Below are 12436 nucleotides of genomic sequence, written 5' to 3'. Positions count from 1 at the left end.
AGCACTGCCCATCCCTTCCCCCCCCCCCCCCCCCCCCCGTGTTTCCTCCCAGTGGCCAACAGCAAGTGCAATGTTTCTTTGAAAGCAAATCGGGAAGTTAGATAAGGATCCCATCTCTCTTATCTGTAGAACGTGGGTTATCATTGAAAATGTATGCATGATAAAGAATTATTAGGATTGCTCGTTAGGTCTGTTCGGCGGCGTGTTTGTCTTGATCGGCAGGTTGTGCTGGTCTGGGGCTGTCAGCTCTGTCCCAGTTTCACTTGTTCCTGCTTGGCCCCTCACAATACCAGTACTCCCAGCCTTCCAATGACGCCTTACCCCTCCACCACCCCAACCCCCTCCATCCCCGCTCCCCTGCCTCCACCCCCCCCCTTTCGTGTGTTTGTGTGGTCGCCAGGTGGAGGAGGAGATCAGCACCCTCAGGCAGGTGCTGTCGGCCAAAGAGAAGCACGCTGCCGAGCTGAAGAGGAAGCTGGGCCTGAACCCGCTCAACGAGCTGAAGCAGAACATCACCAAGGGCTGGCAGGACGTCCAGGCGTCCAACGCGTACGTAGCCCACCGCACCGTCCTCTTTGGAGCAGGGTTAATGCAAAGCACTCCAAGGATGTTGTGTTCAGCAGGTGTGCCGTAGACTCCCGTCGTCATAGGCCAAGAGTCGCCACGGCGGAATCCGTTCGTTTGGAGCTTTTTCCTAAACATCTGGGTCAAGAAATTGACACGCATTAATCTTCTGCTCACAGGAAATGTCTGTCTGTGTCTTTTTTGTGTTTTTATAATTTGGGTACGGGTCATTTTCTGACTAGAAATTAAAGTAGAATCAAAGTTAAAGACAAGAGGATCAAATTGTCTCACCACACGTGCCTGGGTTCATCAGTACATTTGACTCGGTGGTGTTCTAGGTGGAGTACATTATGCAATCCAACAGTAAACGTTGGCAAGAAATCTCGTTGTTGGGGGGGGGGGGGTATGAACAGGACCACACAAAAATACAGTATTCATTATAAACTGTTTATTTATTGCTTCACAGTTTATTTGATTTTCTAATCACAACAATTTCATTCGTTGTTCATGCAAAGGTACAGCGATGAGCAGTATAATTCAAACTTTGATTTGCATCAATATTCGAAACCATAAAACCCAAATAGGACTATTTGCCTAGAGCCAGTTTATCTAAGTGACACATGGCATGCTGAGTCTGTCCCTCCCCATCTGTTTGTAGCTATGTGAACACCACAGAGAAACTAAGCAACTGGAACCAAAGACTGACCGGCTCAGATCTGTGAGTGTGTGTGTGTTGTGTGCAGCTTGCCCACCCTGTATGTATGCGTGTCTGTGCATTTGTGCTGCTAACTCAGAGTGTTACTTTATGGCCTCTAACCCACAAGCGCACACACTGCGACGAGCAGACTATCAGACTTTGTCCTCTCCGAGGTCTGATTTCTACTCGTCCATGTCCATCACTCTTCCCATTGCGCCCCCCTGGCTCTCACCTCGTCTCTATGTTTGAGCTCTCCTCTCCTCCCGGGGCTCGGTATTTAACAGGCTTCTTAGAGGGATACGATACCTCGGCCTAGTCTCCCTCTCAAGGCCTCATTCATGCCAGGGCCTCTAAACCAACACAGAGTTGTTGACTTTCTGAAGGACGGATTTGTGTCCTGAAGGAACTGGAAAGGCAGACCTTGCATCGCGCAAGGAAATGATGCTATCATGAAAATGTATGCAAGATGTTGGGATGATATTAATGCATCCATATGCGTAACACTTTTGTTAGGTTTTCAGTACCCTGTCGACCTTTGATGTTAAGACGTGCATGATAGGCCTTGGTTGTTCAATAATCAATAATGTGGCGCTACATTTGGCCACCTAAAGACATAGTTATTGAACCATAGCTCTATCTGGGCCTTATGTCAGCACTCTTTTCCTTGTTGTTTTGGACTTTTCCCCGGGCATGGAATGACACTGAAATGTGTGAAGCAGCCATTTTCTGTCTTTTTATCTCTTCTCATCGCTATCTTTCTTTCCTTATTGACTTCTCTTTGTATCGCCCATCATCCGTTTTTTTGCTTTGTGTTCCTGTTTCACATTTTTTACCTTTTTACGTGAAGTCTTTTTTGTATTTGTATTTCACCCACTCCCGCTGAATCCTTTTCCTCTCAGGCTCTTCTCCTTCCTATTTCAGTCCCTTTTCATCTAACTTCCTGTTCCTGGGGTCAAAGGTGTTACTGTTTTTTGGTTTGTGCAGCATAGTATTCTCTCTGTAAGCACACTTCCCTTCTGACTGGCAGCTTTCTTCAAAAACCAGAACTAAAAAGTACCATTAATTTCTTCGTCGGCAACAGGCTTCAGCTCTGAAGCTTCCACTCTTCAGAAACCCTTCTGAAGATTGGCTTCAGAAGGGTTTATTATAATGATAGGAAAGCATTACAAACCTTCAACAACAAGAGCGATCACCATACATGTAGGCATTTTGCATCATAATAGATAGATCCACGATTAATATAAAGGCTAGAAAATGGTTTTGTTAAAGTTTGAGATCTATCAGGGGATTCCCGATTGGTCCTTTTTACCTGCCTGCTGTTTGACAAACTGCTCTGACTTGTTGAGTGGAATGAGAAGAGGAATGTGAAGGAGGCGTAGACAGAACAGACTGACAGACACATGGACGGAAAGAGAGGGTAGACCGGATAGGAGACTGGTCTGCTCTAAAAACGTTGGCCTTTTGCTGAGTCACGAGGCATGAGACATTCCCTGCCTGGATGATTAGAGAAGTATAACAGGCAGAAATACAGACGATAGAAGTATTAAAATAAACCCATGACTAATGAGCATGTTGTAAGGATGACTACAGCTCATGTGCACATATCTCTCTCACGCTCTCTCTTGTCGCGCTCTCTGTCTCTCTCTGTGTGAGTGAGCATAAACAGGGTGCGCTCCTCGCTGTTGGAATGGTGGTGATTGATCACGTGCTTTGTCAACATTATGGATAGCTAATTCCGGAGAGCTTGTTTACAAAAAAAAGATGCATACATTTCGGACAAGTTAGCGTACTAGTAGACGGAGGTTTTCCATTGGACAGTTGCTTACAGTAGGTCCTGTCTACTGGATGCCGCTTGTATTCTAGGAGTGTGATTACACCGTGTACCCTGTTGGACCCGGTACCCAACCTGGCTGGCCCACTGTCTGCATGACCACATTGTGTGTGTGTGTGTGTAGCTCTTTGAGGAGCATTGTTCTGATGCCTACGGCAAGCAAAATTATGGATCATTCCAAGGGGCATACTAGTAATGTAATGCTAATGTAAATAGTTACTTCCTAAGGCTAAACTGTTGAATAATTGACATTGGCATAACTTATCAGCCATTATAAAAGTGTGTGTGTGTGTGTGTGTGTGTTTGTTCAGTAAATGGCAACCCTTCTGTTGTAGATTTGGGATAAGGTGTGTGTGTGTGTATGCGTGTGGGGGGGATCTATGTTATGTAATTATAAATGTTTTGACCTGCACCTTTTAAAACCTTGGTTTCACTGATAACCTACACTGTACGCTGTTGTCAGGGGCTGTCTTCCTTAAGTACAAGGCTGCCAAATAAATGTGCCCCATGTTAAACCCGTTCTCCCATATTCTTCAATATGATAGGATGTGCAAACATTTATTTGTATTATTGGTGATTTGGTACTTTATATAAACCTGTATATTGTATTGTTGGTGAATTGGATACTATGTATGAAACTGTATTATTGGTGAATTGTACATGGTTGCAACTTACACCCTGGATAATCGTGGTTGTCAATATTTTCCGGATCCTGCTAATGGCCTGAATAATTAAATTTTTGACTTTACGGATGATGGCTTCACTATTTCTAGGCTACTGGAACCGTGTTGGAATCGTATTGCCTAGCTGTAGTGTAATGTTGGAATCGTGCTAACCTACAGCTAGCTGGGCTAGCTGGCCTCTATGTTACCCTGGCACAAGCATCAACCAGTCCCTGTTGCTATTGAATTACACCCCACACCCTTTCTCCGAAACAGGGAATTAATGTTCCCCGTTTAGTACTAACAAGCAAACAAGTCTGTAATCGATTGCTGTGTGTGTGTGTGTGTGTGTGTGTGTACACTTCAAGGATATTGTATCATTCTCCAACTGTTGTGTCCTTAGATATCTGTCTGCCTCAGCCACTTTGGATGACATTGCCCATTCGGAAGCGTGAGTTGACTACTTTACCTAATACTCTCTTGTTTTATTTTTGTGAATGAAGCTGCTGTCTGCATTGCGTTTCTAGTATTGGTGTCGGAAGAATGTTGCCTGTTCGTGTGTGTGTGTGTCTATAGGATCTTATGTGCTCCTCATTTAGGTTATCATATAATTTACAAGAATTAGAAGAATGCTTGCAGAAACGTTATATGCAAGTGAACTCATAGATATAATATAATGGATATCTATGGTGTATCACACACTTGTTGTTCTTGTTTATTCATGAACAAGGGTTGTCCCAGGAAACCTATCATATTTATTCCAGAGCTGTATGCTACGGCATCTAAAATACTTAACATCCGCGATCCCATTATCTCTTGCTTGCTTGCGCCTTCTAAGGCCTGCTGTAACGTTGACACCAAACAACCGCACCCTGATCACAGCCAAGCCAGTGCCTCATTGTGTCTCAAGTCTGCTCAGACAGGCTCCTCAGGCTAGGCTGGCTGGCTGCAACCCACTTGGCATTCAGCTAGAAGCCGTCTTTGAACTAAACAAGGTCTTATCACAAAGACCAGGGTGAATTTCTATCGTTTACGTTCATGACGAGTCACACTCTTCAGCAGAACAGCAAACAGCCAAATTAAACAACACATTCAATCTGACAAATGATTGGTAAAGGATGTTTTAATGAAGCCAGGAAATGCTCTATTTTAAGATGGTGGTTCGAAAGATATTTTCTATTTATAGGAGTTAGTCCATTTTATTTTGCACCTTTAATGCATCCAGCGCTGTACAAACAGGGAATTTGAACACATTCAGATTTGAAGAAGCCAAAACTATAAATGGATTGTGTGATTGAAAAGGGATTTTCTGGACGGCCTCGGGACCAGCCTGGATGGTGTGTTTTGTGTGTCTACTACTAACCCTTTACAGCGGGGGCTATGGTGTTCATCTGACTTGGAGTTAGAGCTGTATCAACCCAAAAAACCGACTTTAACCCGTTTGTTTGTTGTGGTAGAAGCTGTTTTGTTTAACGTCTCCACTTTTACTTTTCATTTCCATTTCTTCACATGGATTCTCTTCTATGCTTTTTCGTGCCATGCGATTTCTTCCTCCGTCCGTACTCACCCGTCCGCTCTCTGCTTTCTCTCCTGCCTTAGGTATAAGAAGACCCAGGAGACCCTATCCCAAGCCAGCATCAAGACCACCGCAGCTTTCTCCACCATGGGCACAGCTCTCAGCCGAAAACTGGGAGACATGAGGTATGACGGCGCAAACCCCCAGAGCCACCATGCCACGTCCTTAGCCACAACACATTCCAAACCCATTGTTAAATGTAATAATGTGCCCCCACCGGTGAAACTGGGGTGGTTGTGTTATCGCAAGGGTTAGATGTTGTAGCTGCAGTGTGAAGCTGCTCGTAGTGACGGAATGCTGTGTCAAACACGCTAAACTCCTCGGTTACTCTGCGCTTGTTAAACTAACCTACACTAACCTGTCGGTCTGCAGAACTGGTGACTGACCCTTGTTATGCACTTGCTGATATTATCTTCTATCATCACATTAGTTGACAACCATAACACGTGCCTACAACTCTACCAGGGAACGAGCCGTAGCATTTCGGTCGCTAGATTTATTTGTAAGGTTGTAAGAGTAAACGAGCAGTAAAATGTTACATAAGTCGCGGCAGCCATTTCTGTACCGGCCATAACTTGGAAGTGTTTGTCCAATATAATAATATTGAGTCATCTATCGACTAAAAGCAAATGAATGAAATGATGCAGCAACCAAAAAAAAGCATTGAGTACATAAGCCACTGTGTGGTGATCACATGACATAGGTGAACTTCCTGATGATAATACTGCTTTGTAATCTGGTTGTGTGCAGATAATATGTAGGCCTACTTAAGAGTGGGCCACATATTATCCAGTGTTGAACAATACAGCATGATGGACACATTAGGGTAAATAGTAGCTCTATTACTTGTTCCTGCTTGATTTAAATGAAGCATGCATTCCTAGAAGTCCCAAGTGTCTTGCATGAGTTAATATAGTACTGTTGCAGATATACCATGAATCTGGAATTAGGTAGAAATCGATTGACTGTATTCTGAAGAGCTGAATTATTCAGAACATTTGGTAATGCCATTATAATAATTGACATAATAATAATTGTTGAGACTTTAATTAATTGGCTCATTAAAACGCCTGTTACTTCTGTTCTTAACACGGGACTCTTTAACCTTCCATCTCAAACTCTTAACACAAGCAGGACACTTGCACGCTTATAGCTTTAACACCCGATCCTCCCTATTTAACCTCTCCTGCCTTTTGAATGTGTGAATGCCTTACTGCCCCTGCTTACTGTTTCTCTTTCTATTGTTTTCAATCGCTGCAGAGCGCTCCCTTTCGCTAATTCCTTCGGGTAAGGCTATCCTCTGAAACTCTACATTTACAGATATTCATATCTTGAACCAGATAAAACACTTCTTTTTTTTTTTTTTTTTTTTTTTTTTTTTTATAAGTCAATTTAGTTTCCCTTTTTGGTGGCGGTAATGTGCTCTACATACATCTGGTATTTGCTGTTTAGTTATGCCATTGGAAGAAGACTGGGTTAGGATACAAAGTAACACATTGACGATCCTGCTGGGGTCGTGGGAAAGGGCATTTTCAAATGATTGTGTGCCACAAATGACATGTTTTGCATGACTTTGCTACGTCGGTTGGCAGATGGAACAGTATTTGACAACAAGCTGTTTTTTTTTTTCAATACATAAAAAGTCCCACAAATAGAAAACTGCGCCATTTTGAAAATAATCTGACGATTTGGCGTCTTGCAGCCCAGCCGCTGGTTGCGTACTCTCCAGAGAGCCAACATGGCGGGTGCACTAGGGACTTCCCGGGCTGTTTTGGGAGACTCTAAACTATATTTAACTACACAAATAAAGTGGGAAAGTTCCTTTTTTTTTTTTTTTTTTTTTTTTTTGGAAAACCTAATTCCCAGTACCTCAACAGGAGCCTCAATGTGTGTGTTAAATTGGGGGACTACCGCTTTGTTTAACATAAATGACCTATTTAACTTTCAAGTTTGTTGTTTTATAACTTTTAGAAGTTCTATCCCAAAAACCAACAGCTATGATAATGCTCGGAATGTATGTTATGTGCTTTGTTTTGTTGGTCGGCCTATTAACCTTGTAGAGACAGGCGTTAAATATTTGAATGCTGCTAAACTGTTTGCATAATGGAATTACACATTTAAAAGGCAGCAATCATTGAGTTTGTTCACTTCTGTCAAAAAACCTGCGCTGTGTGAGCTTATGAGTGTGTTGTGTGCTTGTGCGTGTGTTGATTTGTGTCATGCCTGTTCTGCTTTTTAACACTTACCCTTCTTTGTCCCTCTTCTTTAATGCACACAAAGTAGCAACTATTCCATTCGCCACTCAATAAGTATGCCCGCTATGAGGTAAAGTAACATGCAGATCTGCTGTCCTGTCTTCTGTGCGCCTGCCTTTTGTGAATATGCTGTAGACATGGGCTGCTCTGCCTGCTACACTGGTCTCCCATCCAAACATTGATCCTGGGAACAGTAATGATTGCCCCTGAATTGCTCCAAACATCTCCAGGAGCAAGTCTTTGTATTGCAGAAGTATTTACTGTGTGTCAAATATAAATGAATAAGTAATAGTCCTCCACTCTGTTGTGAAACAGCGCTGTAGATGTAGGATGGTTACAGAAACATGGATTGTGTACTGTATGCTTTGGTCTCAGGAAAGGCTCTGCTGGTCACATCTCTGGTCCTGCACTCAACAACCAACGTGTTTAATGTCATGTTAAGTGGAGTCATCTGAATTGTTCTGCCGTTGGCCAATAATAATGCTTGGTTGTTATTTATTTAACTATCCATTCACTTTCTCTGGCTTATAAATATTGAATTTTGTTTCAGCTTTTTCTAATCATGTAGTATTTAAAAAATAAATAATTCGACCAGACGGATATTTGTATGCACGTGGCCAATCGTTTTCATGGGTCTTTTAGGAGTAGCAATCTTTATGTATTAATGGTATCTCTGAGTCTAAAGCCATCTCTGTTCTGCAGGAACTCGACCACGTTCAAGTCATTTGAAGACCGAGTGGAGAACCTCAAGGTACACACACACACCACACGCACACACACACGCACACACACCACATATGCTTGCACACACACAGACTAACTTCAAGCTTCTTAACCTTGAAGTCCCACCATATTTTACGTGTGCGTGTCTATATGTTGTATCCAGTTCAGTACTCTTCCTCATGCCTCTCGCCCTCCCGCCCGTTTTATCCCTTCAGTACAAGGTGGTCGGGCCCAAAGGAAACGGAGAAGCCGGCTCCCCCAACGACTCCAACCCCACTCAGGACAACGCACCCTTCTGAGCACCCCCACACTCGCCCCCCCCCCCCCACCCCCCCACACAAACACACACACTTCTCTAGCTGCACCCCTAAACCCTCCTCGCTACCAGAGACTGCTGTCATCACCTCGCATCACTGGTCCCAAAAAACGACCTCTGACCTCTCAGCAGATCACCTGATCTGCCTTTCCACCAATCAGCGGACCCGAGCTCTGTGAATGACCAGGTTGGTTGGCGGGAAGGGACAGAGTAGGGAGGGATGATCTGAAGTCATCACACCGTCGGATCCTCCGCCTCCATGAGTAATGTGTAATATATATATATATATATATATATATAGCACATCGGCCACCCTGTCACTAAGCCTCTCCCTCAGTCTACATGTTCACTGCTTAGGCCTCCTTCCCCAGTCTGCCAACACTCCACCCCGTTCTCTGCTCCGTTAGCAGAAGCAGGTTATTAGCGTTGTACCATACAATATGAATCCCCATTTTATTTTTGTTCAACGCTTTTGGTCAAAGTTAGCCCGATTTTGTCATTCAGCTTTGTTGTAACTTTATTTCCCATGTAGAGAAATGCCAAATAATCGATTGGCCAAATGCAGCCCATCACATTCTTCTGTACTTTTCTTTCTTTCACCATTATTTGCCGGGAAGGCGGGTCGCCTGCTTGTCTGCTTTCAATCTCTCCCTGTGTGCACCGTACATACTCATGCACACGAGTAGTGAACCCCCCCCCCCCCCCCTCCCTTGCTACATGCATGTGCATATCTCATCTCAGCTGCCCACCATTAACCAATGAGGACCCAGGTCTGAGCTCTAAACCACACGATGTAAAAATATAGAATGATAAACCTTAAACCATTTTGTATTCTAAACTATTTTACACTGCTTTGCATAATGTTTTTACATAACTTTTATCTACATGTATAAATCTATATAAATAAACTATATTGTAAACAATGCTGCCAGCTGCCCCTGGTGGAGTAGGGGGGGGGGGGGCTGTATAACTAAACACTAACTGTGCGTTGGACAAACGGGAACTAGAATCATCTCAGTAGAAAGTTCCTCCAGGAACACAAAATTCTATAGCAAGCAGCTTGGCAGCCCTTTTTCGATCGTCTTAAGTCCACGTTTTAGAAACTGGTCCATGTATCATTTACGATCTGCAGTTACTTTTTATAGCCACCGGGGGGCTGCATTGAGGCTGAGCTAAGACCAGCTAGGGGCGCTTGCTGTAAACATGCAGTGCTGTGTGGAAACCTCCAATTGCAGGTCACAGTCGAGCTGTCTAAAATTAACTGTTCTGCAAGGAGCTTTCGCTGGACCTTGACTGCAGGCTGTCTGGTCTCTGCGTTTTTGTTCTTGTACCACAACGTGAGCAGAGTCATTCTGTGTTTTCACCACCCACTGAATGTAACCACTTTTGTTGGCCTTTCCAACATCCAACACTTCATCTCTTCTCATCAGTCAGCTGGGATACTGTTGTATACATGTAATAAGTTGGGACTGTTTCTGCTTTTCAGGAAATGGGGGGAGGAGGGTAACGTGACCTACAGGTTGCCATAAAAAAAATATTTGCCACATCTATAACTTATCTGAAAAAGTTCTTGCTGCCATAAAGGTAATAAATTAATATAAGGCCACAGCTGACACTCACTAGCGTGCACTTGCAAGACTTCACGCCTGACTAGGTGCACTCTATGTCCATGTGTGATGCCAAACAAAAGACACTTAATGGAAACATTTGCCAATGTTGGTCATGCCTTTGTGCACTTACAATGTGTCAATGTGCATACATGCACCCACGAATCCTTATTGTACAAAAATGTAAAACAAAAAATATAGCGGCGGAAAATGTTATTGAAACAATGTCACTGTTTATTTTTCTTTTAACATGAAGTAAAAAAAAAAGATTGTAAAATAGTTGTATATTTACCCCTGCTTAATGTATTGAGGTTGACAACCTTTCTGAGGCAAACACCGCAATCAGATGAACCAGGCTTAAGAACAGAATATAATTTCACATTACTGGTTAGGAGAGAACGAGAAACCAAACACTGACATCAACTCTGGAAAATAAAATGGCTACCGAGTCCTCTAGATAACTGCCTCAGAAATGTTTTCTATCATAATCCAGGGTTTCTTTTTGTTCTTTCATTTGCGTTGATTAATTTTGCTGGAAGTTCTGGCTGTTGGATGATCAGAACTGTTTCTTTTCTGGTGAAGAGAAGTGAATAAAGGGGTTAGGATTTTGTACAAGTTTTGCTATTGTTCTACCTTTTGCTTGTATTTAAATACCTGTTACAAACTGCTCTTTTCATTCTTTGGACTGATTTTGTTATATCCCTCTTTTCACAGACTGATTCGTTTAAGCAGCTTGATTCTTGTTTTTTATTCAAACAGGCAGGGAGAAAAGCCTTCACTGCAAGGAATTGTGTTAGAATTAATTTACTTAATTCTTTGAAAATAAATGCATCTTAGGTCTAACTTTTCTCATGATGGGACTTGAAATTAAGGTTTTGAACATGTGTGAAACACCATTGTAAAGCAATTAATTATGCTTTACCCTGGATTGGATTTCCTCTCAGCTGTCGGATGTATAGCATTGTAAAGGGTGTATACAATTGTCCAAGATCAGCAATATTTTTGCAGTGTAGCAAAGGGGGTAATTCTGGGGGGGTTACGGTAAAATGCTTAAGTACAATAGTAGTATTTTGGGTGCCAATGAGAAGCTATTGCTGATTAGTAGGCTACTATACCTTTATTTAGTTCTGGAGCCTAGCGAATTGAGAATTAAAAGGGATCAGCGTTGGATGAATGCTGGATTTATTTACAATGTTTTGTTTTGTCTAATGTTTGGCTATCAATAAAGCATTCCTTTAAATGAGTGGTTTTGTTCGTGGTTGACTAGACTACAGCTGTGCATAGTGGAGACGTGTTTTTGTAGCTGAACTAGTCAGGAAAAAAACACTCAGTTTTTCGGGCAAATCTATTGTTACATCATGGGTATACTGTAGTGGCACAGAACAAAATGGGTATGTTAGAATGTAAAAGCCTTGTAACATGGTGACACTCCATATAGGACAGAAGTGCATCAATTGGAACAATGGATGTATTTTTCTATTAAATTGGTATTGGTGCTGAAGGCCAGTAGGGGGTGCTCTACTGTAGCCTACGGTCTGTCATGTTCCCAAGGACAGAGACTGTCCGGATAAAGCACTTTCAGATGAGACGTCAAACGAAGTGCTGTCTAACCGCTCATTATTTGAGTGCGGCAACTATTTTTCCCCTTAGGCTTTATTATTTTTCTTTATTTATTATTCTCTACAAACGTTGGGACCCTACTGCTTCCATTTGCGCGCTATCATTCACATTTTAAAATAATTTTAACTTTTTAAGATATTCTATAAATATATACTTTTCTAATGTAAGTCAATGGCACATTCTGACACTTAAATTATTCAGAGTTCGTAACTTGGTCAATTCTAACTGTTAACCTTCGTTCGTTAACAAATGAAACAAATCAACACACCTGTATCTTCAATTATATGATCTAAACAGAATTTCGAGAGATTTCGTTCATGGCATTGAGTAGAGATGTTCACCTTGGCCATGCATGTGTTTCAAAAGATGAGTTCCCTGACCGGGAATCGAACCCGGGCCGCGGCGGTGAGAGCGCCGAATCCTAACCACTAGACCACCAGGGATCATACAATGCGGAATGACCCATCATAATATAGATTTTCTTATACAAGATTTCTAGAACATTGTGTTATAGTTTAAGTAGGCAGGGTATCTCAATAAATGAAAGTACAATTAGATAAAGGGCGTCCGTTAGCGAGCAAAAAA

General features: G+C 42.4%; 1 protein-coding gene and 1 non-coding gene across 15 annotated transcripts in view; one reads left to right on the top strand and one right to left on the bottom strand.

The window, feature by feature from the left end:
* The window catches only part of tpd52l2b (tpd52 like 2b), a 234190-nt gene extending 222716 nt beyond the window's left edge, over nt 1-11474 (top strand). For 2 of the 14 annotated variants that reach the window (XM_060055974.1, XM_060055973.1), the window contains 8 exons: nt 401-549; nt 1223-1282; nt 4158-4205; nt 5354-5455; nt 6591-6617; nt 7611-7655; nt 8288-8336; nt 8524-11474. In XM_060055974.1, coding sequence (XP_059911957.1) covers nt 401-549; nt 1223-1282; nt 4158-4205; nt 5354-5455; nt 6591-6617; nt 7611-7655; nt 8288-8336; nt 8524-8607 — 564 coding nt within the window. In that variant the 3' untranslated portion in view covers nt 8608-11474. The remainder of the gene's footprint in view (nt 1-400; nt 550-1222; nt 1283-4157; nt 4206-5353; nt 5456-6590; nt 6618-7610; nt 7656-8287; nt 8337-8523) is intronic. The other 12 variants (XM_060055975.1, XM_060055977.1, XM_060055976.1 and 9 more) reach the window with 12 other exon arrangements.
* Nucleotides 11475-12222: 748 nt separating this feature from the next.
* trnae-cuc (transfer RNA glutamic acid (anticodon CUC)) lies at nt 12223-12294 on the bottom strand. Its single transcript has one exon. It is a non-coding gene; the product is annotated as a tRNA-Glu (tRNA).
* Nucleotides 12295-12436: the final 142 nt, after the last annotated feature.

The sequence above is a fragment of the Gadus macrocephalus genome, chromosome 7, assembly GCF_031168955.1.
Source record: "Gadus macrocephalus chromosome 7, ASM3116895v1".
NCBI classification, from domain to species: domain Eukaryota; kingdom Metazoa; phylum Chordata; class Actinopteri; order Gadiformes; family Gadidae; genus Gadus; species Gadus macrocephalus.
Note: the sequence above shows the minus strand (reverse complement) of the source record. Positions and strands in the feature narration are given on the sequence as shown.